This window comes from Aythya fuligula, chromosome 1 (assembly GCF_009819795.1).
Source record: "Aythya fuligula isolate bAytFul2 chromosome 1, bAytFul2.pri, whole genome shotgun sequence".
In the NCBI taxonomy this organism is placed as follows: Eukaryota; Metazoa; Chordata; class Aves; order Anseriformes; family Anatidae; genus Aythya; species Aythya fuligula.
In genome coordinates this window covers 181,252,154-181,279,432 of record NC_045559.1, presented here as the reverse complement: position 1 = coordinate 181,279,432, position 27,279 = coordinate 181,252,154, and the positions used below count along the sequence as shown (strand labels likewise).

The 27,279-nt window shown below is 35.8% G+C and overlaps 1 protein-coding gene across 1 annotated transcript in view; it reads right to left on the bottom strand.

The window, feature by feature from the left end:
- The window catches only part of POSTN (periostin), a 34,090-nt gene extending 17,514 nt beyond the window's left edge, over positions 1–16,576 (bottom strand). Inside the window, 12 exon segments of the mRNA XM_032200463.1 lie at positions 346–482; positions 1,025–1,173; positions 2,033–2,167; positions 2,335–2,547; positions 3,322–3,463; positions 5,006–5,152; positions 6,055–6,219; positions 6,828–6,985; positions 8,705–8,756; positions 8,758–8,770; positions 14,851–14,949; positions 16,414–16,576. Coding sequence (XP_032056354.1) covers positions 346–482; positions 1,025–1,173; positions 2,033–2,167; positions 2,335–2,547; positions 3,322–3,463; positions 5,006–5,152; positions 6,055–6,219; positions 6,828–6,985; positions 8,705–8,756; positions 8,758–8,770; positions 14,851–14,949; positions 16,414–16,535 — 1,532 coding nt within the window. The 5' untranslated portion in view covers positions 16,536–16,576.
- Positions 16,577–27,279: the final 10,703 nt, after the last annotated feature.

Sequence of the window (27,279 nt, the reverse complement as noted above, 5' to 3'; positions counted from 1 at the left end):
CACTGGGAATACAGTATATATACAGCCTGCAATCATGTTGCACTGATATGGAATTGTACTACTGGTTAATTAAACCTTCATACTCTGATGCATTTATAGCTCTGGATATGTCTTCCAATACTTTGTGACCCCTTGCTTTTCTCTTGCCTATTTAGTAGTAAGGAACACTATTTATTTATTTATTTTCTTGAGGAGGTAATAACCTCTTTCTTGCCCTTCTTGCATCCCAAAAATCCAACATGGTCCACAATTATTTTTCAGACCAGTTGTGCTTTATATATACCTACCATCTGTATACTCCTACCGTCTGTAGGAAAATCTCAGTGCTATCAAAATGTTAATCACCTGAAACGCTTATCATTTCTCAGCATTTCGTGCAATGTTTTTTCTGCTGGCTTGATGATCTGTCTGAAGACGTGAATAAAACCATTCCTTCCTTCTTTACTTCCTCTGACCATGCATGAATTTTCAACACATACAGCCTGATTAAAAGAGAAATGAGACACCTAAGTGCATCTATTCACAGAATGATATACATTTAATCATATGTAATGAATGAAACGGATGTGTATTTCCCAACAGGCTCCTGAGTTTAAAAATAATATTTATCTGGATTTCTGACAGTCAAATTTTATGTTTTTGCCAGGAAGTCTGGTACGGCTTGAGAACACAATAGTATCAAAATCTGGAGTAAGTTAGCAGGATGCAAAGATTTCCAAACTTGATATTCTGGTTTCCCTCTTGTTACTTAGTTCTAAAAACTAATTGTATGAATTTATAACTAATTGAGTGACAAACCCAGAATCTTGCATTGTTTTGCCAAAGAGTCTTCTATGCAAAATTCCCATAACAAAAATTGGATTTTCAAATTATTTTTTTTTCCTAACTTAAAAGCTAAAAAAATTTTCCTTGGCAGTGATAATAGTAGATGTTGAAAGTTTCATTCAACTTTGTCTTTCATTGTTTTATGCATCTTCATTTTCATAGTTAGAATACATATTGTTAAAATGTCCCATTCACTTACTGTGCGATACACAAAGACTCTGAGCAGTTTTCCTCCAATTGTCTCCAGCTCTTGTCCATTGTATAGTTCATTGAGCCCAATTTTCACTTTTATAATGTGATTCTGCAGGATTGTTTTGAGAAGGCGTTGATCCATCTGTAAGGTGTCATCTACAATGCCAATTAGATATTTATATATAGTTATTTATATAGTGAACTTCATTCAAGTAAGGTTAACTGTGGACACCTGTATTAGAAGACTATGGAAATACTAGATATTTAATTGAAATTCTTGAATGACTTCCAATGACTTGGAAGGATCCGTGTAAACAAAAAATTAACAGTTTCTTTAAATTGTGCTTTCTCAAATCTAGAAACAATCTTTTGACACACCCCTGATTATTACTAGAAATAAAACGCCAGATGATTTATATGTGTGCCTGCTCCAGCTTCTAAATTACTGCTGAAGCTTATTATTTCTGAATGTGCACCTGAAATCCTTCCCAAATTTGCTATTATGTGGGTGGTTAATATACAGATTGTTGAGGGAAGAGCAGGCTGTTCATGTGCTCATTCCTGCAGATATGCAGACGTGTTCCAATCATATTTGTAGCGGTCTCTCTCTGCTTTAATGTACTAGAAAATACCAATCTCCTTGTATATTTTTTTTTGAGAATAATCAACTTGTGAATTTATGTAAGTAATGTAAAGATTAAGAGAACTGGCAATTCATTAGTATCTTTCCTTTCCCACAGCCTGCCCATGTGTATTTTGTATCTTATTTTACTAAGGATATCTCTGTCAACAAATGGTACCACTAAAAAAAATCTGTGCAATCTGATGATTGCATTTGTTTTGTCTTTCTACTCGGTGTGCATTTTGTAAGGATGAAATAATTCATTCTAATTCTCAATTACTCATTTTTCTTGGGACTTAGAATGAGTACTGAGTCTTATTTGGAAGACTGTCAGAGTAGCATATATTCTTGTTTATTTTGATGTTCAGAGCATACTCTTTTAATGCTACTAACCTGAGAAAGCACCATTCAGAGGTGCCAGGAGAGTGTATTGGCCTTCTGGTCTTAGAGAAGATGCCAGTCCCAGCTGTGCCACCAGGTCTGTAAAAGTAGTCTGCTGGGCACCCCCAAGCTCAATGACCTGCTTGGCTGCAAATAAAGGAACAAAAAGTATTTTAACACACCTTTTATTTCTTTTCCTGATCTGGATTTTCCATGGTTTCATAATCTTATCACTGGCAATACATGTGAGGGAATCCAAGTGAGTTCACAGAAAACATGTTCAGTTTAAGATGTTTGTCATGGACATTACTAACCGGAATCTGGAATTAGCACTTTATCAATGAGGTGGATAACGCCATTGCTTGTCACAATATCCTTGCGTTTGACCATCTTTACTCCATTCACAGTCAGAGTTTCACCATCACAGCCAACTTCAAGTGTGTTTCCTTCCAAGGTTTCATAGACAGCTCCACCCATTATGGCTTCAGAGCACTGAAGAGTATTTAAAATGTGGAACTTCACAAGAGCTTCAGGGAAAAGAGCAAAAATTTCATACATAGGCGTTTGGATACATATAGTCATATAGTTCTTTTACAGGTGTTGTGGAACGTTAAACAACTGATGTAGTTAATTAAGTTAATTAGGTTCTTCAGATAATCTTGTTATTTCCCTGGCATATTCTTTCTTACTAGGTCCTCAGTAGAAGGCACTATATTACAGTACTAATGCAGATATTACTTGCAAGGAAGGCAACAAAAATATTGCTTTAGTAACAACAGGGTGTTAAGTACTGAAAAGTACTCATTCTAAGAAGAATTAACTTGGATAGAGGTTCATGATTTAAATATTTACTGATCAGAAGAAAGATGGATGACTAGAAGCAGGAGTGGTCTGCATTTTTGTTTAAAATGAGATAATCTCAGACTCATTTGCAGTAAAGAAACTTCAATTTCTGAATTGTCCATATGAAAAAGTTACTCATGAGAAGGCTATGAATGAACTCCCAAATTCAGATAGCTCTGCAGTTCTAGAGGCAGGAATCTCTACTAGAACATTAGAGCTGAAAATCACAGTTCAGCTAGAGACATTAGAGTGCCTGTATATTTATAGTTTCCTTTAAAATGTTCTGGAAAGTAAATTATCAGTTAATTTGAATCATTAGGTAACTGATGAAGTCAGAAGAAATAACTCCTCCTCCTGTAAAAGTACAGGTGCTGAATTTCAGGACTACAAGGATAATGTGGTTTCTACATCCTGATTTACTAACCTGTATTCTTCTTCTGCAAGAAAAGTTTACATACCTTCAGAGGCCACCTTGTCACCCATGATCCTTTCTAAGATTCCCCTTGGAAGACTCTCAAAAGCTTCATTAGTAGGAGCAAAGAGTGTGTAATGACCAGGCCTTCCAAGAATATCCAAGACATCTGATGTGATTGCAGCAGCCTAAAACATAAACTTCGTTATATATGCTGGTTATTTAAAGCATTAGCTTAGCCATGTAGACACAGGAAAAAAAAAATGGACAAAAAGCTCACACTTTTTATTCCCTAATTTAGAACTCTGACGTAGTCAAATCTTGCTCTTTAAGAGCAATGTTGAGTTTACACTGAAAACTGCAGATTTATTCATGAGATCTCACAGGCAGCATTTAGCACAAAGCTTCTCATGTGTTTTCACTTTGTATCTAGAGTTCTTTACTGTGACAATGAGATCAGTGTTATAGAAAGATGTGTTAAAAATGAAATGACAAACATGAATAAAAAATTAATTCTGTGGGAAAAGATGTACCTTGATATGATGAGTTCCCTCCTTAAATTAGCACACACTAATCAATAAATTCTGATAGAACTGACAGCAGGGCACAAATTATTATTTCTTAAATTTTTAAATGAAAAATATGAACGTGTAGGTTTTGACACATTAGATTAATGCAATGCTCTATCAACAAAATTAACTTCTACCTGGAATAATAAAAAATGTGTTACAGTTGGAATAATAAAAAATAATAATACCTGAATAATAATACCTAGAATAGTAAAAAAAAAATGTTTTTTTTTTTTTTTTTTTCCAAGCACTGTTAGGCAGATATGTAAGTAAGTAAAAAGTAACAGGTAAAATGTCATCTAGGATTAGGTGAAATGGTCTTGCTTAGAGTTCATGGAAGTTAACACAAATAGAACACGTAGAAGAAAGAATGCAGAAGAAAATATAGAAAATGTAGGAAAAAAAAGTTTTTTTTTTCACCTGAAGAGTAGAAAAGACTTGCGTTAGCCCCAGTTTTTTAAAGGATTTAAAAGTATATGGTTGCCTGAAAGTGCAATGGACTGGGTTTAGAGAATTCAGGCTGTCTTTTCCACCTTTATGCCACTGCATTTGAAATAGTTTTGTATTTTAAGAGGAGGTGGAGAAGGGAAGAGAACAAAAGCTATTTGCAGAACTATAACATATTTTGTTAGATGTGCATTGTGAAATCCTATTACGCTAAGAAGACACATCTTCTGGAAGAAGAATAAATTAGACAGAATAAATTGGACAGAAAGTAAGCCGGTTCTCTCCTGCAAGAAAAATCCATGTTTTCCATGGTGTTATGAACTTGCTATGAGCAGATTCTGGAAAAAAATATATTTTACCATTTTCTGTCACACATCTTGAAATTGTTCTTATTTATCTAGCACCAGACACCGCAACTTATGCTCATACGTTGCATTACCTCACTACTTGAAGAAAGGGCACACTTTTTAGATACAGTGACATGATCTGTCCTATTGATGATCCACAAGATCCACAAAAGAACACAAGAGGACTCCTTACATAAAATGCACTTTCTCTTTAAATTGCTAGCTTTGCAGTATTAGTAGGAATCCTTTATTTGATTTATTTCTCTTTCTCTGTTATTGAATACTCTTACTTCCAGGCCTCATACATGAATAGAAAAAAAAAAGAAACTACAAGACCAGAAAAGTGTTTCTATTTTTGTCCACTTACTCTGAGAGATGAAAGATCATCCTCTACTTCAATGAAATCTTGAATGGTATTTCCAACTGGAGTCAGGACACGGTCAATGACATGAACAACACCATTGGTAGCAATCTGGTTGCCATGGATGACCCTGGCACAGTTAACGGTAACAACCTATGTTTGACGAATCAAGCAGTAGATGATTAAACATTCACTTGATCATACACTTGCAGTCGGATTCTTACAGACTGGCCATACGTGTATTGTACATAATGTGTTCACTGATGTTCTTTCTGGTTTTATTTTAAATATCAAGTAAAACCTTGCAGGATTTAAGAGGCTGACTGAACTCTTCTGGAAAGCACTGGATAGCAGCAGATTAGTGCAGTCTACATTGATTTCATAGTCATGTTTTATTTGTCATTGCAATCCTTATTCTTCAGACTTGCTTTCCATATCTGGTTAATATGATGATTGTATTGGTTTTTACTGATGTAAATTGTAGGCTAGCATAAAAATTTCCATGCATTTTAAGAAAAGACAGGTAACATGACTGGGAGTTTTTTACATTATAAAAATAAAATTATTTCTGGAAAGTAATGGATACCTGTATCGTTGCAACCTTAAATGCTTCTACCATGCACTCCAATTCAAATAAACGATCTGATATAATTAAAGGCCTGATTTAATGTTATTTTGTAAATAGATAAAGAGCACTATCAAATTTTGCTTTCAGATCTACGATGATGATGTATTTTCACTATGAAAGGCTTTGTCTTCTATGGAGCAGGTTCATTCTCATTTGAACTTTGATTTTTAAACAGCAAACAGCATATATTTATTAGTTCTTTCTTGGCGATTAGCCTGCACAGCAAACTGATTTTTTTTCAAGACCATTTTAATTATTGTTATCGTGACAACTGACTTGCTAGATGCTAATCTTTCCAAAAGCAATATCCTTAGCTATAGAAGAAAATAAAGGAACAAACAGTGGCTAAAATTGAATTACTATATTATAGAAAAAAAATATAGAAAAAATATAGAATATATAGAAAAACTCATGTAAATAGACTTACCCCATTAGGATAATGGTTAATAAGCAATTTCTGGCCATTATACATGGACACCAATGTCATGCCATTCTTAAGATCTTTTGTCAACATGCGCTTGTTTATCATATGGTGGTGGAGAGCATTATATAATTCAATATTTACATTGTCAACCAAATTCCTGTGAATTTCCTGAAGAAGAAAGGATTTTAATTAATTGGATTTTTCAAGAACATTCTTCCACTCAGAAAGATGTACATATTGCTTTACCTTAACTTATGCTTTCAATGTAGTTGGCACTTAATTCCAATATGACTTCAATACCTATCAATCTGGCTCTGTTTAGATAATGCTTTGGTCTGACTTGCTCACAAATGGAAGACAAGAGGTCTCATCACAGAGAAGTCATTCAAAGTGTTTTGGCTCAATGTTTATTTTAACTAATAGCATTACTAAAAGGAGGACACCTGAGTCACTGTCAAAACATGAATGTACTCTATATTATGTAATTGCTGGAATTCCTGTTGTTTTCCTCAAAACTATGCTAAAACTAGCAAGATTTAAATTTGACATGCAAGTGCTTAAACAAGAAATGCTTACTGTTGCTTAGTATTACTGAAAATAAACTCAGATGTTCTAGCTTCAGTAATGCACGTTATATGTACATTTCTGTATTATAACTATTGCCCATTTATATCTAAAATCTCATTATCATTTCCAGTCTAGTTTATTGCATCCAAAACATTCCCTGAAATTGAAATATACTTAAAACACATGCTCAAACACACACACACACTTACTGAACTTAATTGCTCCCATGCTTCATTGCTTGGTGCAAAGAAAGTGAATGAACCTCGTCCTTCAATCTCTTCTCTCAGTTTTGACATGTCAGAATATTGCTGAGTGGAGGTAGCTCCCACAATACCAAGTGTACCATATACATGATCAATAGGAGCAACTAAAACAGACATTAGACAAAAATACTGTAAGTTCTTCAGTCAGTTTCTCATGACCAAACCTAATTTATTTATTTTGTTTAGACAATGGTATTTGCTTTATGAAACTATTTAAATCAATATTAAAACAATATGCTTGTATTAAAATTCCATTATCAATGTAATCCAAATCCATCCAAACACATCTGCTTGTTATTTATTTTCCGGTTTGCTTAATGAGATGAAAAATTAGATCAAACAAAACCAAATATTGTTATATTTTCTTTAGAAAAATGTCTGGTTTGTGCCAAGCTTAACCTGATGTAGAAACCTATCCATTTGGGACCCTTGAGAAAGGACATGAGTCAATTCTATCTACAGCCACAAATATTGCAATGGAGTGGGCATGGTGAAACAGAATTCTATTTGTGAGGCCTCCTCCAGTGTTTGGCTTGCACAGATATTGATTCAGCCAGAAGGTAGTAAGACTATAGACTCACAGTTAAAGCACTGCCACATGAGAATAGGATGCATATCTCCTAATTCTATGCATCTACAAGTCAGCAATTGATGTGTGAGCTAGTTGTCCTTGGCTGTTTTTACAGTTGCGGAGAGGAACAGGCAACTTTAGAGTATGACTAACCTCTTTCCAATGTAAACATCTGAAGTGACATGAATTCTTCTAAACAAGATGAACTCTGTCTTAGATGGCCTTACTTTATTACAGAATGTAAAAGAGCAGCTCAGATATAGTGTTCTAAAGCATGCCATTTAAAATTATTCTTTCCTGTTGCAATTAACTTTATTTATGTAAACAGATCACCAAAACCAGGAGAATTAAGATTTCCTGTCTTCATTTTAACCCCTTCTTAGTATATTTAAAGTCTGTAACACACTTTTAGTTAACAAGATTCAAGTCTTCTCAGGCAAAGAAATAAACAGAACTTAGATAAGCCACATTTCATGTCCTAGGTTTTTGACGTCACTGGTGTGCTTTAGGTTACTCTGGAGTGGGAGGGGAATAGGAATAAAAATTCACCTTCTGTAGGTTTGGGAACTGAGGAGTATACCACTTCTTTCCAACCCAGCAGCTAGAAGCAGCCTGAGAATTCAACTTAAACTGCATGACCTCATTCAATGGAGGCTCATTTTTAACTGTATTGACAGTATGCAAACGAACCTTTCTATTCTCAGGCAGTCTTATAGAACCATAGAATCATTAATGTTGGAAAAGACCTCCAAGATCATCTGGTCTAACTATCCTCTTACCACCAGTTTGCTCACTAAACCATGTTCCTTAAGCACCTCATCCAACCTTACCTTGAACACCCCCAGAGACGGTGATACCACCACCCTCCCTGGGCAACCATTCCAATGCCTGATTACTCTCTCTGAGGAGAAATGGTCTCCTCATTTCCACCTGAACCTCCCCTGAAGCAACTTGAGGCCATTCCCTCTTGTCCTATCACTAGCTACCTGCGAGAAGAGGCCAACCCCCAGTTCGTCACACCTTCCTTTCAGGTAATTGCAGAGAGCAATGAAGTCTCCCCTGAGCTTCTCTTCTCCAGACTAAACAACACAGTTTCCTAATCGACTTGTGCTCGGGCCCTTCACCAGCTTTGTAGCCCTTCTCTGGACACGTTCCAGGGCCTCAATGTCCTTCTTGTACTGAGGGGCCCAAAGTCTCCTCTGTTGTAATGCTTGTCATATACTGATTCATCCACATGCAAATAAGCCTGTACCTGCAGGACATCCTCTCATACCATCCATCTTCATATATCCAGGACAGCACTCGATATAAGACAGTTCTGTGGAATAAAATTAAAAACATAATTAAGTAACATACAGGACAACTTTAAACAAATTTCAGCTCATAGCCTTTTATTTTTTTTTTTTTTTTTTTTTTAATTTTAATTTTTATTTTTCATTATTAATTTTGCATAGCTAAGTATACATTCTTCTGACATTTGTGGCCTTTTATATCATTTGACCTATTCTGTATACATTACAACTTCAGTTGTTGTTTTAGTAAATGCAGAGCTTTGAATTTACAATATGACTGCAGTCATTAAGTTTAAGTGATAGGAGGAACATGGGAGGGAATGTAGATATCATGCAGAGTTACGAAAAGATCATGTAAATAAAATAGCAGCTGAAGAAATCAATTTGGATGGGTCTATTTTGAAAAGATTAAATGGGACTGAGGAAAGAAAAAAAAAAAAAAGGTAGCAGGGACAGTGAGAGGAACTGTTATAAGCTGGGTTGTAAAAGGAAATAAAAAAAATAAACTGAAAATAAATTTAAATGACAAAACTATATGAGGTAATCAGCATTCTGGATATAGAACTTAAAGGGTACTGAAGAAGAAGGTCTGTGGGATTGTATGGTGAAAGAAAGTGGGATGGCAGAGCCCCAGTGTATCAAAGAAGACTTTGAAGAAGCTCAGGAATGAGGGAGAGAACTAATTAAGAACAGATATAAAGCAGATCATAGAAAGTAAAATGACTAAAGACAGAATAGCTGGACTTGAGGGAAAGTTTCCTGGTAAATAGATTAAGGATGAAAACCAGATTGTAACAAGCCAAGAACAGGGTTAAAAGAGCATGCCATCACAGTATACATAAAATTTATCAATAGAACAGACTCAGTGTTATATAATGATATCAATAAAATATACCCATTTTTGAGCATGTATAAGCTATATAGAGCAGCAAATCAGGGCTAACTGATAATTCTGTATTTTAACATTTAACTTAGCTCTGAAGTCAATAATGTCTTCTTAATTAATATAATTAATATAACAGAAACAAAAGATCTACCATAGCTTTGCTTGACAATTCTCTCATAATAAAGTGCAAACACTGAAATTCACAGAGTTATCACTGAGTTGATTTTGGCCCTTACAGGCAGGGAATATCAACAAATAATATCAGGTCTAAATTATGTCGACCTTATCAAGGTCTAAAGCATATTTTAAACTTGCTGACTTTACATTTCAGGTATTTCTTTTCAAACTATGGTACACTGGGAATGACAAGGAAAATTGCCATCATAGTTTTACATAAAAGTCTTATTTTTATATCTGTGGCTGATGTTGGCAGTGTTAAAAGAGTTCTCAACAGTAATTCCTTGAAGACTTTTGCTGAGTCTTTACTACTGCATTCCAATTTTTAAATTGATGACTCTTCAGTGGGAGTTGAATAGGCTTCTCTCATTTTTCATAAGCTAAAGTTGACAAACATTAACCACAAACTCATTAAACTGAACAGCTTACTCAAATGAAAAGTTGGACTTAAGAACTTCACTATCTAAACTACTAGAAGAGATTTAAAAAATGAATGTAGACTCGAAGATCAATAGCATTACAAAGCATTATTTTAAAAGTCAAGTTTGGAATTCCATAATTTACTGTGGTTTGATAGAGATGTTAAAGAATAAATATTAGAAAACAACAACAACCAAACAAACCCTATCATTTCTATTCTGTCATAAACACATATGTACATGACATTTTCACATTTCTGGCATGTTCATCTCTTTAGCAGACAAGCCATATATTGAAAGTATTTCTACAGTTCTTAGTATGTTTCTGTAGGGCAATTCACTGAATGACTATTTCCTAGGAATACAAGATGAAGAGAGTTTAAGCTACAGATTTACTAATTAATAAGGAAATTAACCTTATACCCTTCCTCCTAGTTGCATCCTTGTCAGAAGCTAATAAAACAAGTCACCTGACAGGACTCAGAATGTTTGTCCAACTGTGTGAATTGCTTTGTCATGAGAAAATTGTTCTTTTCCATTGAATAGAAAATATCTCTACCCCCACCCTCTGAGTAGCTATAAGAGACGGCAGTCTTCATTAGCTTTTGGAGAACCAAAAGAAGTTGAGTTGCAAGTATAGCATAAGATATGGAAAGTTGTTTCCTCTTAACATACCCAACAATTAATGAAGGGCAGAAAATTGGCTGAAGAACATGATTAAGAAAGATGTTTCTTGACTCAAGCATTACAAGATCAGTGCCTTATTTACCATGTAACTTGTTATGTACAACCAAGGCTTTTTTCAGTCATCAAGTGTTACTGTAAATTCCTACTAATCATTATTGATATTCCATTATGGTTGACAGCAATTAGAGATGATTCTGTGAAAGTTGATGTATCAAATGTGCTCAAAATGTAGTGAGGAAGACAGAATGGAAGAAGAGGGGTCCATAGAGAGAATTCCAAGATAACTTCAGAACAAGATATAACTTGATGCAAGATGCATTTCCTCAGCATCACTCATATACACAGTACACGTGAGAAGTGCCATCTCACACTGTAAGTCATCCTCATCTGTATCACCCTACTAGCTCAGTATAAGATGGTGTCCATCTTGCTGTTGTTGCTTTTGTATTTTTTACTACCCTCCTGTTCCTACCGCATCCAAGGGAATATATTCCAAAGGAACAGAAGATAGAGCTAGACTATTTTATGTCCTTGTTATTCTTGGTTAACAGAGCAGTTTTCAGCTTATTCAGATGAGTTCTGTGACTCATCCCTTTCTACTCCTTGCTGGCATGGAGATAAAATATTGTATAAAAACAGTGGAAAGCTTTCTGGTCCAAAAGACTTTGTTTTTAGCAAATCTTTAAGTTGTATCCCTATTAGAAATTTACAGCAGTTGACAGGAAATGTAAATGTAAAAAACTTTCTTAAATAAACATTTTATAGATCATATATACATTCATGAATGGCTTGTTAACATAGAGATATCAGAGATATTGACTTGAGAAGAGCCATTGTCCTTTGGATTACTGTTCTTACTAAAGTAACACCTTTAGTCAAATCTCCATCTATGCTTTGAGAACATAATATAAAAATCCAATTAAGAGCTAAGACTAAATTATAACAGATGTTCTATTACAGCCACATACACACACACAAAATAAAAAGCCCAGTTCTGCCTATGACTCTATTTAGTTTCATACACACTGTTTTCCCCTTCTAGCCTTCCTCTCTGAGTACTTACAATGGTAGGAGTGTTAAAAGAGGATGGAGATACTGTTTCTCAGTGTCTGCCATTGGTTGGCTGCAGAAGGTTTCCTGCTTATTGCCTTACGCTAGCTCTGTCAAATGTTTTTCAGTTTATGTTACTCTAAATTCTTATCAGAGAATAGAACAGAGTCATGTGAGTCCAAACTGTCTATTTCTTCAAATTACTTTTCCTTACACGTTAAGCTATCTCTCACTACACAACTCATTTTACTTCTGGAGCTTAGTAAAGTAATGAGTTCCTTCTCAGATTTGTGCTGAGAGCAAACTTTTGCTCCTGGGAAGACACAACATCTTTCTAGGAATAAAACCACAGGAGTAAGTTGGTTTCCAAAGCTGACTTTGAGAATATCCAAATTTCAGTCTAAGTCATTTTCAGGAAATATCCTTCTTCCTAATGTGTCTGTAGTGGAATAGCATGTAATGCCAAACAAATCAGTGGTATGGCAGACTTTTCTCAAAAGGTGAAATATTTTGGATGACTTGCAGCATGTCCACTGAGGAAGAAAGGAAGTCAGTATTATAATGCCACCTGGAGGAGAAGATTCTGATAAAGACTATAAACCTATGGGTACTGAAGGAACTGAAGGCAGAGATGGGGTAAATGACCACACAGAGTCTAGATTGACTGGAAATTGTTCATTGTTACAATTTTTAATTACCCAAACTTTCTGGATAATTTGTATGAAAATTGATTCTACCCTGTCAGGAATATCTAAGAAAAACAAAGCTAAATTCAAAATAGGAGAGACTGGTCAGGATTCTAGACAATAAATCATATTTCAGAAGAAATTCTGAGGATTTAAAATAAGCAGATTGCTTCTCTTCAAAGGAAATTTGTTATGATTTGTGCTACTACCACTCTAGCTTAATGCTGTTACTTTCTTTCATATCCTTAAGGAAATAAGTAATTAGCAATCCAATAAAGTTTACAATAGCAGAAAACTTAGGGTGATAACTTGTTCCATGAAAATCATACTTTCTTTAGTTCAGGTAGGGCCATGGTATCATACTTCATGTCTAGACTTCAAAACTGTGTCACTACTTGCCTTGAAAGGCAAGACTGTGGTGGAATTTATGCCTCATTGTATTGTAAATGAAACTAAATTCCATTAATCCATGTTACACTGGCAGGGAAATAAACACATTTTCTCAGAAAGACAATGGGAGAAAACTTCCTCCTCCAACATCTTTCTTCAGTCTTTTCCCTAAGGGTCCTTTCCAATACTGTGTTATGACCTGCAGTGTCTTTTGGGAATCTCAAAAATGCAAAGCCTCTGACACCCAACAGGAGTACTAGAAATCACAGTATAAGTCTATTTCAAGTCTATTTGCCTGACTACTGTCTACAAATTCATGTCTGATTTGAACAGTGAAAAAATCATTAGCGGAGGTATTTCGCCCACATGGACAATCATACAGTTGTAATCAGTTTTACATTAAAACGTATAGGGATCATGCTTAAGAAGAACTGTGAATAAGATTATTTTATAAAGGGAGCCATCTTTGGCTTATGTGATCAATACTGCTAATCATTATTTTTCTTCCATATTAACCTCCTTTAAGGAATCCTTTGGCCTGGAAACAAAGAATCTTTCTTTCACTTTTCATTAACATCTGAAACAGTGATTGAGGTTATTTAGGTACGTTTTAAACACCTATCTTACTTTTAAAGGAGTTAAGTTCCTCTTGCATGTAATATGCACCTTGTATCAATGTAACTTAATATCTATTTCTTAGGGCACATAATCTCTGAGTGACTATTAAAATTGTGTACTTGAACATTACACAGATATGTGGAAGATTTTTTATGGGCTTTCAATATGAGACTCCTGATATCACACAGTTGCAAATGAAGCCTAGACTCCCTGTTCTCTTGAGCTGTTCTGAAAATGTCATCCCAGACCTATCTGGACCCTGTAAGAGAATAATGGCAAAGCAGAAACAATAACTTCCTTTGACAACTGCTGGGAAAGTTATCCAAGTAATTGTGTAACATCAAGAGAAAAATGTGGTACACTGGAAAAACATTAGTTTAATGCATTGGGTAAACAGTGTCAGTTGCTGTTAAATTAACTAAATTTTAAACATGACAAATGGGGCAGACCAAGTTCTGGATTGGAGCTTTTGTGTGTGTTCTTACCCTGAAACCATTCTGTGGTAGATGCAGAGGTAGTGACCAATACTACTGACTTTTTTTTCCACATGAAAAGGCAATGGCTTGCATTATCAGAAGAACTAAAAAATGAAATTTATATACAGATTCCAAAAGAATGTCAAAGTCACCCAGACTTATTTTGTGTCCTCAAGTATATATATATACGCATATATATATATATATATACACCCATATATATATACACCCATATATATATATACGCATATATATATATTTTTTTTTCCTTTGTGGAAAGATGTGGTCTAACCACTCAACTCTGCTGGATAGTGTTGCGTTCTTTCCACAACTGGCTTCTTAGATCCCCCTGCATTTTTTTGGTAGGACACTTAACCTCTCCTCATGTTTAAAAGAGAGATACAAAAACTTAAATAACTATTCCTTAAACTAATGATTTGAAGCCCACTCAATTTAAAAAGTGCTACATACCATGCTGTCATTTTCATGCCTTTTGTGACTATTTTTGGCAGCAATCATTGAATCAGTTACTCGAGTGGTTTTAGAGGTGGTTTTAGGGAAAGGGATGCTGTAACACTGTAAAATTATGAAGTTCATTATTCCTGCCCCTGCTTCTGAAACAAGTATTTTGTTTCAAAATTTTCACTGAGAAAATAAGAACTTTCTAATAGTACACTATGCCATTTCAATAAATGTTTAGAAACAGCAGATACTTACGCTTTCTTTCCACAGATGGCTCCCTGGTACCAGTTTCTGCAGGTGCTGAAGTATTTCTTTTTGGTTCCCATAACTTGCTGAAGGGCACAGACATTGGGGCTATGGGTGGGAGTGAGAAACATTTTAAAAAGGAATTTTTGTTCATCTTTGGGAAAGCGTTATATAAAATAGCAGCAAACACAGTTCCTACTGAGCAAGAGTAAGAAACCAACATCTGGGTTCAGTTGTCAGGGCAGGTGTGCATTGAAGCAACTACAGTGCAAGCTCCTGGGACTACCCAGCTGTGTTCCTTGGCAAGCCCACTCTCCTGGTAGGGACAGATGATCCCCATCTGCTCTGTCCTGACCCTCTGCCTCAATATGCCTTACATTTCTTCCTTCCTCCTGGGAAGTGAATTAATTACAAGCCACTAGGAACTGAGCTGTGAATACCATCAAGCTCTTTTTATTAAAGTTTTTTTTCTTGCACACATCTGTGCAGCCGAAGGTCATGGGCAGATGGTGAAGAGAAGTGACTGGTTCTTTATGTAAAAGGGAACCCTGTCTTCTGTAAATCAATCAGCTATTTTGATTACAAACCTTTTGGAGTACCGCAAGCACCTAAGTAAACATTCTGGGAATTACTGGGGACCAAAGGGTAATTGGCATGTAAATAAAAGGAGTCACAGATTTCAAACAGAGAAAACTTTTTCTTAGCATGGTAGTGTAGAGGAATTTCTTAAGAGCAAATTCCATGGAGCAAAGGTGTTTTGTCACTAATTCATATACTTTTACAGTACAGAAGTTCATCAGTTCAAAAGTTAGAACACATGCTTTACAACAATGGGAAGCCAGACAACTCTTTCTATTCAAAACACACACACACAGAGGGAGAGAGAGAGATAGAGAGAGTTCAATAAGAAGGACAGGATGGTGAACAATTCTTTTCACAGAAAGTTTTTTTACTTAAAAGACTGAAAGAAAATACGTTTAGACACATGCGTTTCCCTGACACCAGCTGTTCAAATTAGTTCCATGTCTCTGAGCAGACTGGCTTGTAAGCATTGTCTTCTGGACACCCTGCTGAGCAGCTTGCTGCATTACTCTAGCAGGAGCAGAAGTTTTACAAAGGACTCCTAGTGTATTTTCCCGTGTCAGAAAGTAGAGCTCATGATTTTCATTAGGATAGAATTAAGAGAGTAAATGTTGTGGAATAGGTATCAATTCTATCCAAATATTTTAAAATGTATATTAAACACACCCCATATCCCATTATATTAATTATGAACTGCAATTGACTTAAATGATTCTAAAATGTATGTGTCTTATTCATCAGGAAGCGGGGATTTTATTTTTTACAGGTTTTAAGAAGTTTAACATTAATTTGACTCCTTTTGAAACTCCCCAAGAAACTTTTAATTCAGGAGCAGTTCTTATAAAATTAATTCAGAAAGAAAGTTATTCTTGAATGATAGTAAGAATTCATAGTGAAAGAAAAAACACATTTAATATAATGTGAGAAGAAAGGAGAGAATAACTGTTAAGAAACCCACATTTAAAATGCAAATGAACACAATGCACTTACCCTTGGTCGCGTGCCCTTATTCGACTATGAGTTAAAATCTTGTCATAGTGAGCAGATGCAGATGCTTGTTCAAAAGAAGTCAAGAAAATAGTAGAAAAGGTGAGTAAGAAAAAGATCTTCATCTTTAGTCCTCTGTTGCTTCTGACAAGTCTAGAAGAGAGAACTGGCAAAGGGTCTGGAGAGCTGACAATTTATATACATGCTGGAAGGTGGTGGGAGGGAACTACAGGATCAACCTGAAACTTTGTACCACCCTCCTTAGAGCAGCTGCTTTGGCTGCCAGCTTCAGTAATCTAAATTAATACCATACATTAGCCGCATAAACTGTTCTTTTTTTATCCCTGATTGACTAATTTCTTCCTCATTACAGAAGGCTTAGCATTTTATTCTGCTGACACAACAGCAGAAAAAGTTTGGGAAGTTTAGACTTTGACTTATGATTTGGTATTTTTAGCACTGAAGCATCCAGAAGTCAGGATCATTATGTGTGGCTTTGTTCAAACCCAGAGGAAGTTTCTTGCCATAAGAACTGCATTGCTTTCCTTTGTTTTCCATGTCCTCATAGTTATCAACTCTGAGTTGTTTAACTAGTGAAGTTGGTGAAAGTTCCAAACAATAATCTACTGGAACAATAGTTCCAAACAATAATCTGGAACAGCTTTTATTGTCTTCAGGAAAAGAAGACCGTATTAACATACATTCTGATTATGAAGCAGTTGCACTATTAGTTTAAATATGTATTTTAATTCTAATAGTAACACGTACTATTGCATAATGCTTTTATTTAGAGCTTTATATAGTCATACAAAAATCACCAAGTAACTGGAAATTTTAATATGTACCTACTTATACCCATTAGTTAGTTGCTGGGAGCCTCTCATGAAGCAAGTAGAAAATATAATTCTGAGCTGCAAATGTGGGAACTGAGGCAGAAAAGTGAAGTGAAGTGACAGTCTTAATGCTCCAGGGACAGTCGGTGTTTGAACTGCAATCCAGGAGTCTGAAATGTTCAAGTCAAGGAAAAAAATCTGCCATTCGCATAAAAGTGTTCACATATGAATACAATTTCAAGGTATACTCTGTAGATCATTTCAGATCTTTGTGAAAATATATTGGTTTTCAAGACAGTACTTAGCTGTAGCTTATTCCTCCATATCAGGGAGAGTGGTTATGTGAATATGGGAATGGATGTGGAAAAGGATGCTGTATTGGGCCGACACACCTGGGACCAATCTCTCATTACAGAACAGAGAAAAATGGGACAACAAGCAGTGGCCAGAGACACTGGCTATTTCCTATGTGCCATTATAGGTGAGGATTATAACTAGGCATAGGTATATAGGCATTTAATGATTAAGGGTGTATCTTACATAACCATGGTACTTCATGGTTTCTAAGGTTAAGGACATGGACATTTGATTAAAAGCTAGAAAAACTTTTTTTTTTTTTTTTTTTTTTTTTTTTGTACTGCAGCCTGTATCTTCCTACGTACAAATGACTCAAGATAGCTGATGGCTGTGTGTGAATTCAGGAAAAATCCTGAAATCATCATGCCTGAAATCATCACCTTCAGATAGCTCATGGAGGTGAACTATATGACATAGCATTAGAAGTTGTAGGAGAATGTCACTGCTGTGCTCCTTCTATTCATCTCAAAGCTTTTTACCTCTTTCTGGTCTTTGCAGAAAAATATTGCAAGAAATATCACCACTTAAATACCTAGCTATGGCATTTAGAGATGCTAATTAGCCTCAGTTGATTACCCTTTGCAGTTCTCATTCTACAAACGAAAAAAAAAATTAGAAGATATACTGAAGTTACCATTAAAGTACCTTGATAAACTTGAGAAAGTCACAGCATTGCCCCAGAAGCCTGTATTTTCAGGAGTGTCACCCTCTTGAGACTCCAACCTCTCAGTATAGCTCTTGTCCTCCTCTTCCACATTTAACTATGTAGCACCAAAAAATGAGTAAAACTTAATGCTGCTACACACACTGAGCTCCTGTCGTTTACAAAGCTATGCACTGCAATTAAGGAACAAGGAACATGAACAGGGCAAGTATTTCCATATTTTTCCAGCTTTCTGATTGGTGAATCAGTTTCATATCACAGCGAACCCCGTATTTATTGCATAATGTAGTTATCTCACTGAGAGTTGGAGTGAGTACTGAGAGAAGACTTTAATTCTTACACTGGTTGTTTTTATTAATAGTATCTTCTCTGTCACTGATTGTTTTTGATTATGATAGGAACTAAGCATAACAGCAACAAATAATAATCCTAAAACCATTCAGGTTTCTACTTCCATATAAGCAATGAACATTAATGTTAAAAAGCTAGTCTTTCCACTTCAGAGGTATATAAAATAAATAAATAAATAAAAATCTGAACTATTGCTATGTGTTAAACTTAGTATCAGATATGGTGGCAGAGGTATAGGACAGCACAGAAAATGGTGTTAAATATGCAAATTGTTAATATGCAAATATTAAATAATCAGATTAAAGAATTTATATTAAACCTTGTAGAAAACTTAGTGACTACATTCTCATTCTATTTAATGATGCAAATGTTACTAAAAATGAGTAAGTACTGACATAAATTTCAAGGAAATAAAATAGCATGAAGAAAAATAATGATCGTAAGTGACTTTCTGAAAAATCTCTAAAATATTGAATAACTTGCTTTGGTGAGTGGTATTAAAAACGCAGAGGCCAGAATAGACAAAGCTCATCTCTGTCTATTTTGAAAATCTTCAAATGATGGAAACTGCACCCACTTATCATTTAAAAACTTATGGAAGAAAAAAAGCATCAAGAAGAAAAAAACAGACCAACTACATGAATGTTATTTATGTTTCCGTTATCCTGGATATAAAAACAAATAACGAAGCCAGGCCCCTTATTTATTTATTTACTTTGCCTGTGACATAATAGCTTGCTGAATTACATACCAGAGTTACCATTTTCAAATTTTCATGCTAACAGACTGTTCAGGTTTACCCACAGTTTTTTCACCTGTGATCATTAATATTTAATGTTAGTCTTTACTTAGTAAGGTGGCTATCCCACTAAGTTTTCTCTTCCTTTGGCTAAATGCTTTGTACAATATAATACTTACTAAGAGATGTGGTGTTGAAAATCTAACTAAAAATGTAGAAAATATAAATTGCATAAAACACAGAATTATATCTAACAATTATTGTAGTAATAGAAAATGTTGTCATCTGCAGCAGAAGAAACCTATCCAAAGAAATAAATAGGACAAGTATGGAACAAGTATTGATTTTTATCTTCCACAAACTACATACATGTGCAGTATCAGAAAGAAAAGTCCTGCTATTTTCTGAATATTGTTACTTGTATTTCTCTAGAGACCTCTAGTGGAGAGAACTCTGTAAAGGTTGTTCCCTCAAAGCTGCAGTGTTTACACTAAGAATTTATTTTATGGAGAAGCAGTGTTGCACTGTTCCTAAAGACGCTTACTTTCTTTACGTCACAAGAATCTTTGCTTTCGAATACTTACGAGTTTGAAGAAGCCTTTACAATGTAAAAGCTTGAAGTGACAAGAACATGTTTTTTAATCACTTGTCACTAGTTCTACTGATGACATGCAAAAATTTAGCAAATGAGAATGGTGGCAGAGTAAGTTTTTCTAATACTCTTCCCCCAATTAAAAACTGCCGACATTGCAGATCATTTACAGTGTATGTGACATTATACATATTCTGCTCCTCTATTTTATAGATACTTGATGCGTTTAGTTTTTGGTGTGTGTGTGTGCTCAGCAAAAAGAGCAAATGGATAAGAAAGTTTTAAGATGAAAAGAAAGGAATGCTTTATCTTGCAGTTTGAATCCCAAGGTTTCCTTGTAAACTTCAATTCAGCAAATCTGGGAGGTCTGACATTAAGTTCACATAGAGAACCACTCGTGAAAAGCAGAATCAGTTTAATTCAGTAAGAATTTATACCTTCTAGTGATTTAGACCAGACAATTAAAAAACAAGCAAACAAAAATTAAATTGTACAGAGAACAATAAGTGTGGCTACCAAAACAAACTACCAAAGAGAGATCCCAAGTGTAGTAAAGAGCCCAACAATGCTGAAACCAAATGCATTTTCCACAGTTTTATACTAGCCAGGGTTGTAAAATATCAAATGGTGATAAGAGGCCTTGATATTCACATGGATCCACAGAAAAGCTATTAAGAAAATTAATAATAGTAATAAATAAATAACCTTAACGGAAATGTTGTAAATAATAAAATTGACCTTGGTTTGACTGAAGGTAAGAGCCAATATGGTAAGTGTTTTTGCAAGTGGATGGATTATCCCCAAAACGTTTACTACAGGATTTCTGTCATGTGTGGCAAAGGTTTGCTGCTGTCAGCTCTTTCCTTTTCATACCTGTTTGAGTGAATATGAATCAATATCCAACTACAACAACAAATGAAAAAAAAAAAAAGAAAAAAAAGAAAAAAGAAAAAAAAGAGAGAGACTTAAAAGAGAAAATAAACCTTATTAAAGTAAGTGGGAAAGATTTGATGGTGGGTCCTGTACAAAAGATGATGATGTGTACATGGGCTGATTGCTATAGTCAGGCTTGCAGGAAAATTAAAATAGTCCTCCACTGTCACCAGTGTTTATATGCTAATAAACCTCCACATGCGCGTGTGTCAATCTGCTTGAGGGTAGGAAAGCTCTGCAGGACGATCTGTATAGGCTGCACCGATGGGCTGAGGTCAACTGCTTGAAGTTCAACAAGGCCAAGTGCCGGGTCCTGCACCTGGGGTGCAATAACCCCAAGCAGAGCTACAGGCTGGGAGATGAGTGGTTGGAGAGCTGCCAGGCAGAGAAGGACCTGGGAGTGATGGTTGATAGTCAGCTGAATATGAGCCAGCAGTGTGCTCAGGTGGCCAAGAAGGCCAACAGCATCCTGGCTTGCATAAGAAACAGTGTGACCAGCAGGGCTAGGGAGGTGATCGTCCCCCTGTACTCGGCTCTGGTGAGGCCGCACCTTGAGTATTGGGCCCCTCGCTACAAGAAGGACATGGAGGTGCTCGAGCGGGTGCAGAGAAGGGCGACGAAGCTGGTGAGGGGCCTGGAGAACAAGTCCTACGAGGAGCGGCTGAGGGAGCTGGGCTTGTTCAGCCTGGAGAAGAGGAGGCTCAGGGGTGACCTTATTGCTCTTTACAGATACCTTAAAGGAGGCTGTAGTGAGGTGGGGGTTGGTCTATTCTCCCATGTGCCTGGTGACAGGACGAGGGGGAATGGGCTAAAGTTGCGCCAGGGGAGTTTTAGGTTGGATGTTAGGAAGAACTTCTTTACCGAAAGGGTTGTTAGGCATTCGAACAGGCTGCCCAGGGAAGTGGTGGAGTCACCATCCCTGGAAGTCTTTAAAAGACGTTTAGATGTAGAGCTTAGGGATATGGTTTAGTGGGGACTGTTAGCGTTAGGTCAGAGGTTGGACTCGATGATCTTGAGGTCTCTTCCAACCTAGAAATTCTGTGATTCTGTGATTCTGTGATTACCTGTTTTTTTTCAGTCACATCTGGGTTTTACTTTAGAAAGGTGTCCTAAATAATTTCTGAAACATCATAACATCACTGATTGTGTGATCATGATGTGATCACTTTTCAAACTAGGATTGATCTCAAAGTCAAAGCTAGTCACTTCAGCTCCTCAGTGAAGAGAGAGAAATTCAGGTTTTAAATGAGTAAGACCTCTCTTTTAAACGCCTCTCTCCTAACCTCCTCTGCTAAGCAGGGCAGGTTACGGAACTAATTTGCACCATACGTCTAACATTTAAACAGCCCAGTATCGTGTGAGAAGAATCCCTCTCTTTGCGTCTTCTCTTGGATGGTTTCTTTTTAGGGGACAGATACTTAAACTAGTTTGAGTAAGATTACTTTTGCTGTCATTCTGCCTAAATTTTCACTTTTATTGCTATTAAAATGCTATTAATCATAGTGATACTACACCTGCAGGAGCTAATTAATTTTCCTACTAGTATTGGGTTTATTTATTCAAATGCTTTTAGACTCGTCTCATAAATCTCATTAAATTTCTCATTGCCCACGCTATACAATTTGAATCCTCTAATATTTCCCCATTACCCAACTCCTCTGATCATTATGTTGATTTTGTCTGAACTTAGCCTCTCTTGTCCAAATCTCTCACCCAACAGGATGTAAAAATGTGAAAGCAAATCTCAATGTGACTGCAGGATAGTTCAAAAGCAGGCAGTAGTAATTCTTGATACTCTCTTCTCTCATCCTGTACTGCAAGACTTAGACTAAGGATTCTGATTCTAAAAACCTTTATTTATTTTTTTAATTATATTTCATTAATCACTCCTCTGCAAATGGCTTTTCTCTCCCCCCTCCCTTCACCCCTTCTACTGTTTTGTATTCACACTTAATGCTTTTTCTATATATTACTCTGTCCTCAAGAGCTTAAGTGACAGAGCTTAAGCGTGGTCTTCAGCAAATAAATTTTGTGTTATTCTTCCCCATGACATCCTCCAATGTCTGCATAACATAGCATGTGTATGTATATGGGAATTAAATCACAGAAAGCATTGCTGGATGGAAAAAAACACAAAGATGGCTGTAAGCTATATGAATTTGTGAGGGAAGGGAAGGAAAAAGGAAGACACAAAACTATTGTGACCAGAGCTTGAGATACCGGTACCTTGGCTCCTGCAATATGTAAGGAAACATCCATTTCTACAAGTTTTTGGAAGCTATGTCTAGACATTAGGCAAGATAACAGAAGTTCCAGAATCAATCTGATCCTTTAGAAAGTGTTATTTTATATTTTGATGTTATATTTTGATGGAATAAGAGATATTTCTAAATTTTAAGTTAACATGGTAAATATTAAAGTTTTTGCTTATTACATAATTATTCTAATTTGAATGCATAGTGAATTAATCTTAAATCCAAGAATCCAATGTTACTAGATGCAATTCTAAACCAAGTCATAGAGTATCTAATTACTTTTTTTCTTTTTCCATTTTTTTTTCCCCTGCACTGCTTGTGGGGAGGAGGTAGAAGAGGGTGGATGAGAATGAAGGTGTTTTCATTTTGCTTTTCACTGCTCTAGCTTGTTAATAATAGATAATAAATTACATTAATCTCCCTATGCTGAGTATGTTTTGCCTGTGATGATAATTGTTGAGTGTCCCTGTCCTTATCTCAGCCCTTGAGCCATTCCCATCGTATTTTCTCCCACTTTCTCTTTGAGGGGGGCTGGGGGGGGGATTGAAAGAGCATCTGTGGTGGAGTTCAGATGCCTAGCTGGGTAAAAGTACCACAATACCTTACAAGCCGTTCATAGTGTGGACTGAGCCTTGTTAGGTATTTTGGGAAATTAAACTTCTAAACAGGAAAATATTCATCTTTCTCTGTGTAAAAATGACACCAGAGATCCCAATGCATATTTATTTTTATTATTTATTTATTTATTTTAATTACCGATGAAGTTGTGTGCATAGTGTGTGGGCCATTGCAAAAGATTCTGCAAAGAGTTATGTGATCAGCTAAGGACTGGTATTGTGTAACACTCTCTGGCATATTTCAAGTACCCAACCATATCTTGTTTGGTTTAAGATCAAGATCACGCAATGTTCTTGATTCTTCATTCTTTATATGAGGTCACTCCTATATATTCTATTCTATTTCTATATTAACTTTTCCAGACCTGGAACCTGATCACTCAGGGCGGCTGCTATACTATCGCATTGTCTGCCACAACCATGAACCCAAGACATGAATACGCAGGAAACGTTAGAAAAGTGCTGCCCTTTTAAGTAGGAGAAATCCTTGACTGGATTTCTGGGCTGATGCTCCACAGTGTCTGGTAGAGCCCTTGTCCTGGCAGGGCTCCTGGGGCTTTCCCTGCAACTTTTGGGACTGTCTGGCTCTAGACTGATAATAAACTGTGTTGTATTTTTGGCTATTGTGTGGATTCTTGCCAGCCACAAACTCTGGAACTTTAGTCCTGTGTACGTGTAGCAATATTTTATAAAAAATTACAGTTCAGTATGACTCATCAGGTCTTCTTCCTCAAACTTTATGTGCATGTTCAGCTGAGCTACTCTGAAAAATACAATAAGCCAACTCCTCAGGAAATGGCAATGTTGATTCCTCATCCAACAGCAGGTGATGCTCTTGCCATAGGCAAACAGTTCTGTTCTTCCTCAGAAAATGAGCACATAATCTGATAGCACAGTTTGAGATAAGGCCCACAATATTAGCAAGTTCTTGTGCTTACATAGCACATGGCAAGTGTCAGCACAACACTGAGATAAGAGCTGAGTGAACCAATCAATAGAAGTCAAAAAGTGATTCAGGCAGCAATGGAATCTAGTACATACATGTAGCCCCAAGGAAGCAACAAAAGCCTGCATCAGAGATGCTTGTACTCTCTCCTGCTAATATTTCAAGGTGTCCCTGGTAGTAGATGGTATGTCAGTTAACCACATTGTTTCCGGAATGTCTGTTCTTTACCATTTAAAGGAAAAAAACAAACAACAACAACAACAACAACAAACAAACAAACAAACAACAACAGCAAACACCCACTAGTCAGTCAGAACCATCCAGTTAATTCAGTTAATTTATTTTTTTAACACATCTCCTTGCTAATAAATATATATATAACTACATATATATTGTCAAAATTGAAATGATAGCAAATTGACAGTAATACGCATTCTAAATCCCCAATTAAATGCTTATCTAGTCTGCTGGAAAGCTTTCATTGGTTTCAAAGGTCGCCTAATCCACTCTAGTGCATGTAAAATTACCAGGCTTCTAGTTAACCAAAAGGCCATTTATTGTAGTGATTGCATTGGCAGGAACACTGAAGACAGATTCCCAGGATACATATTACAAAAATGGTAGCTGCACTATTCATTTGAATTTTTTGTTGGGTGCTGTCAAAATAAAATTCTAAATTTCTTGTTACTATAGATTGTACAACCATAATTGCTGTGAGTTCTTCCTGATAGAGCCTGGTATGAACTAAAATATGTAACTTCTAGGGCATGAATCAAAACCATAAGAAAGATATTGGAATTAATGTGAGGGGAGAGAATGTGGTCACTGAAAATGTTCTGCATAAGAAAAACATGAAAAAATGGATATAACTAGTGTTTATGCAGACTTAAACTTTTCATGTTTGGCCTTTGATCACATCAATATGATGAGTAATAAAAGAAACAGTATTGTTTTGCACTGAGTACATGTATAATGTAGAGAGACTTAGGTGTGGCTCCAAATGAAATAAATATTTCCAGCTTTTAAAAGGTAGTGATGTTAAACACAGAAATAAGTGAAATTCTAGAAGATGTGAAAATACAGATTGCCATAATTGAGGTGGAGTGAAAATTGAAAACTTAACTTCCTCAAGTTGAGCTGGTTGTAGTGAAATGTATAGAAGGGGAATGCATTTTACATTAAAAGGCAAGTTTGTTAATGATTTTTTCCTTAGGTTTCATGTACTTGTCATAACAAAATAAATGTCAAGCAAAGGATGCAGCTGTGTACATTGAATATGGGAAAAGAAAAGTGGTCTAGGCATCTGGATGCATTTTTTGAGAATTATCTGATAGATTTGTAAAGATTTGTATTGATATTGTTGGCAAGATTCAAATGTACTTCCAATTCAGATTATTCTTTACATTGGAAGTAATGTAGCTTTCACCAAGTGAGCATCAGATTGATCACTGATAATGCAGTGATAAATACTAAAAAATAGATTATATTTGAATGCAGAACATATCATTCTCAAACAAATCAATGAAGCAATATAATTCTATTTACAACGTGGAAAATTGTTTATAAAGCTTATAAAGTTTGAAAAATTACTGGATATCCAGAGCTTCCATTGAAGCTGTTCATGAAGGGACTGGACTGTGGATTAACACTGTGACCAGTGTGAAGTATCAGGCATCTCTAACTGCCTGACACTCAAGTTTCTGTTCTCTGTCCGGAGCTGAAATTAAATTCATGGAACATGACAAGATACCGATTTCCTTCCTTATCTTCCTTTTCCATCCTTTTATATTCCTGCCTAGCCTGTTAGGGTTCTATAATTTCCAGAGTCAAGAAAATTGTCTGGTGTCATTTCCCTAACACCAGCTATAGTATGTGGCATGGATTTTAGGGTTTTCTCTGTACATGGTTAGGCTAATGTACTGTAAGTGTAAAATAAACAAGCAGTATGGGTTCTGAAACAGGGTTTCTTCCTATAAAGATTAACTCCAAAAAGCAGTTAGTTTTTCAAAGCCTTGAAGAAGATTATGATTTATAATATTTACTAGGAAACAAGCTAGTTTTCCAGGAATGGCAGAAAAAACTGAGGTTTTTAACTTTTAAAAAACATCAGTTCACTCAAGAAAACCCACAAATGGTCCTGATAATAGTACGAACTCAGTGCAGAGGCATTGTCTCATACTAGTTCACTGGTTTTACATTTGTGTGCAAAACAAAGCACAATCAAAAAGACAGCAAAAATTGATTTCCAGTCTCTCTCTGCAGTTTCTGGATGCAATGTGATAAGTTGAATTAAAATATAAATACTTTTCTGGCAAAATTCATGAAACTGTCTTCCCCATGAATATCTTAAAATACACATATTGTCTCCTGAAAAACTAAGTCAGCATGAAAATATGAGTAGTGTCCCCTTTCTGAAACAGATCATAGAAACCAACTTCAAGGATACCACACTTCTGTCTTTAAAGAAGATAGTTTTGCTCTTGGTAGATGAATGCGTGCTTCAGAATTAGTTTTCAATTCAACAAGTCCTGTCAGCATGTTTATTGGATTTTAGATGTTTCAGAGCACGCACAGTCACAGTT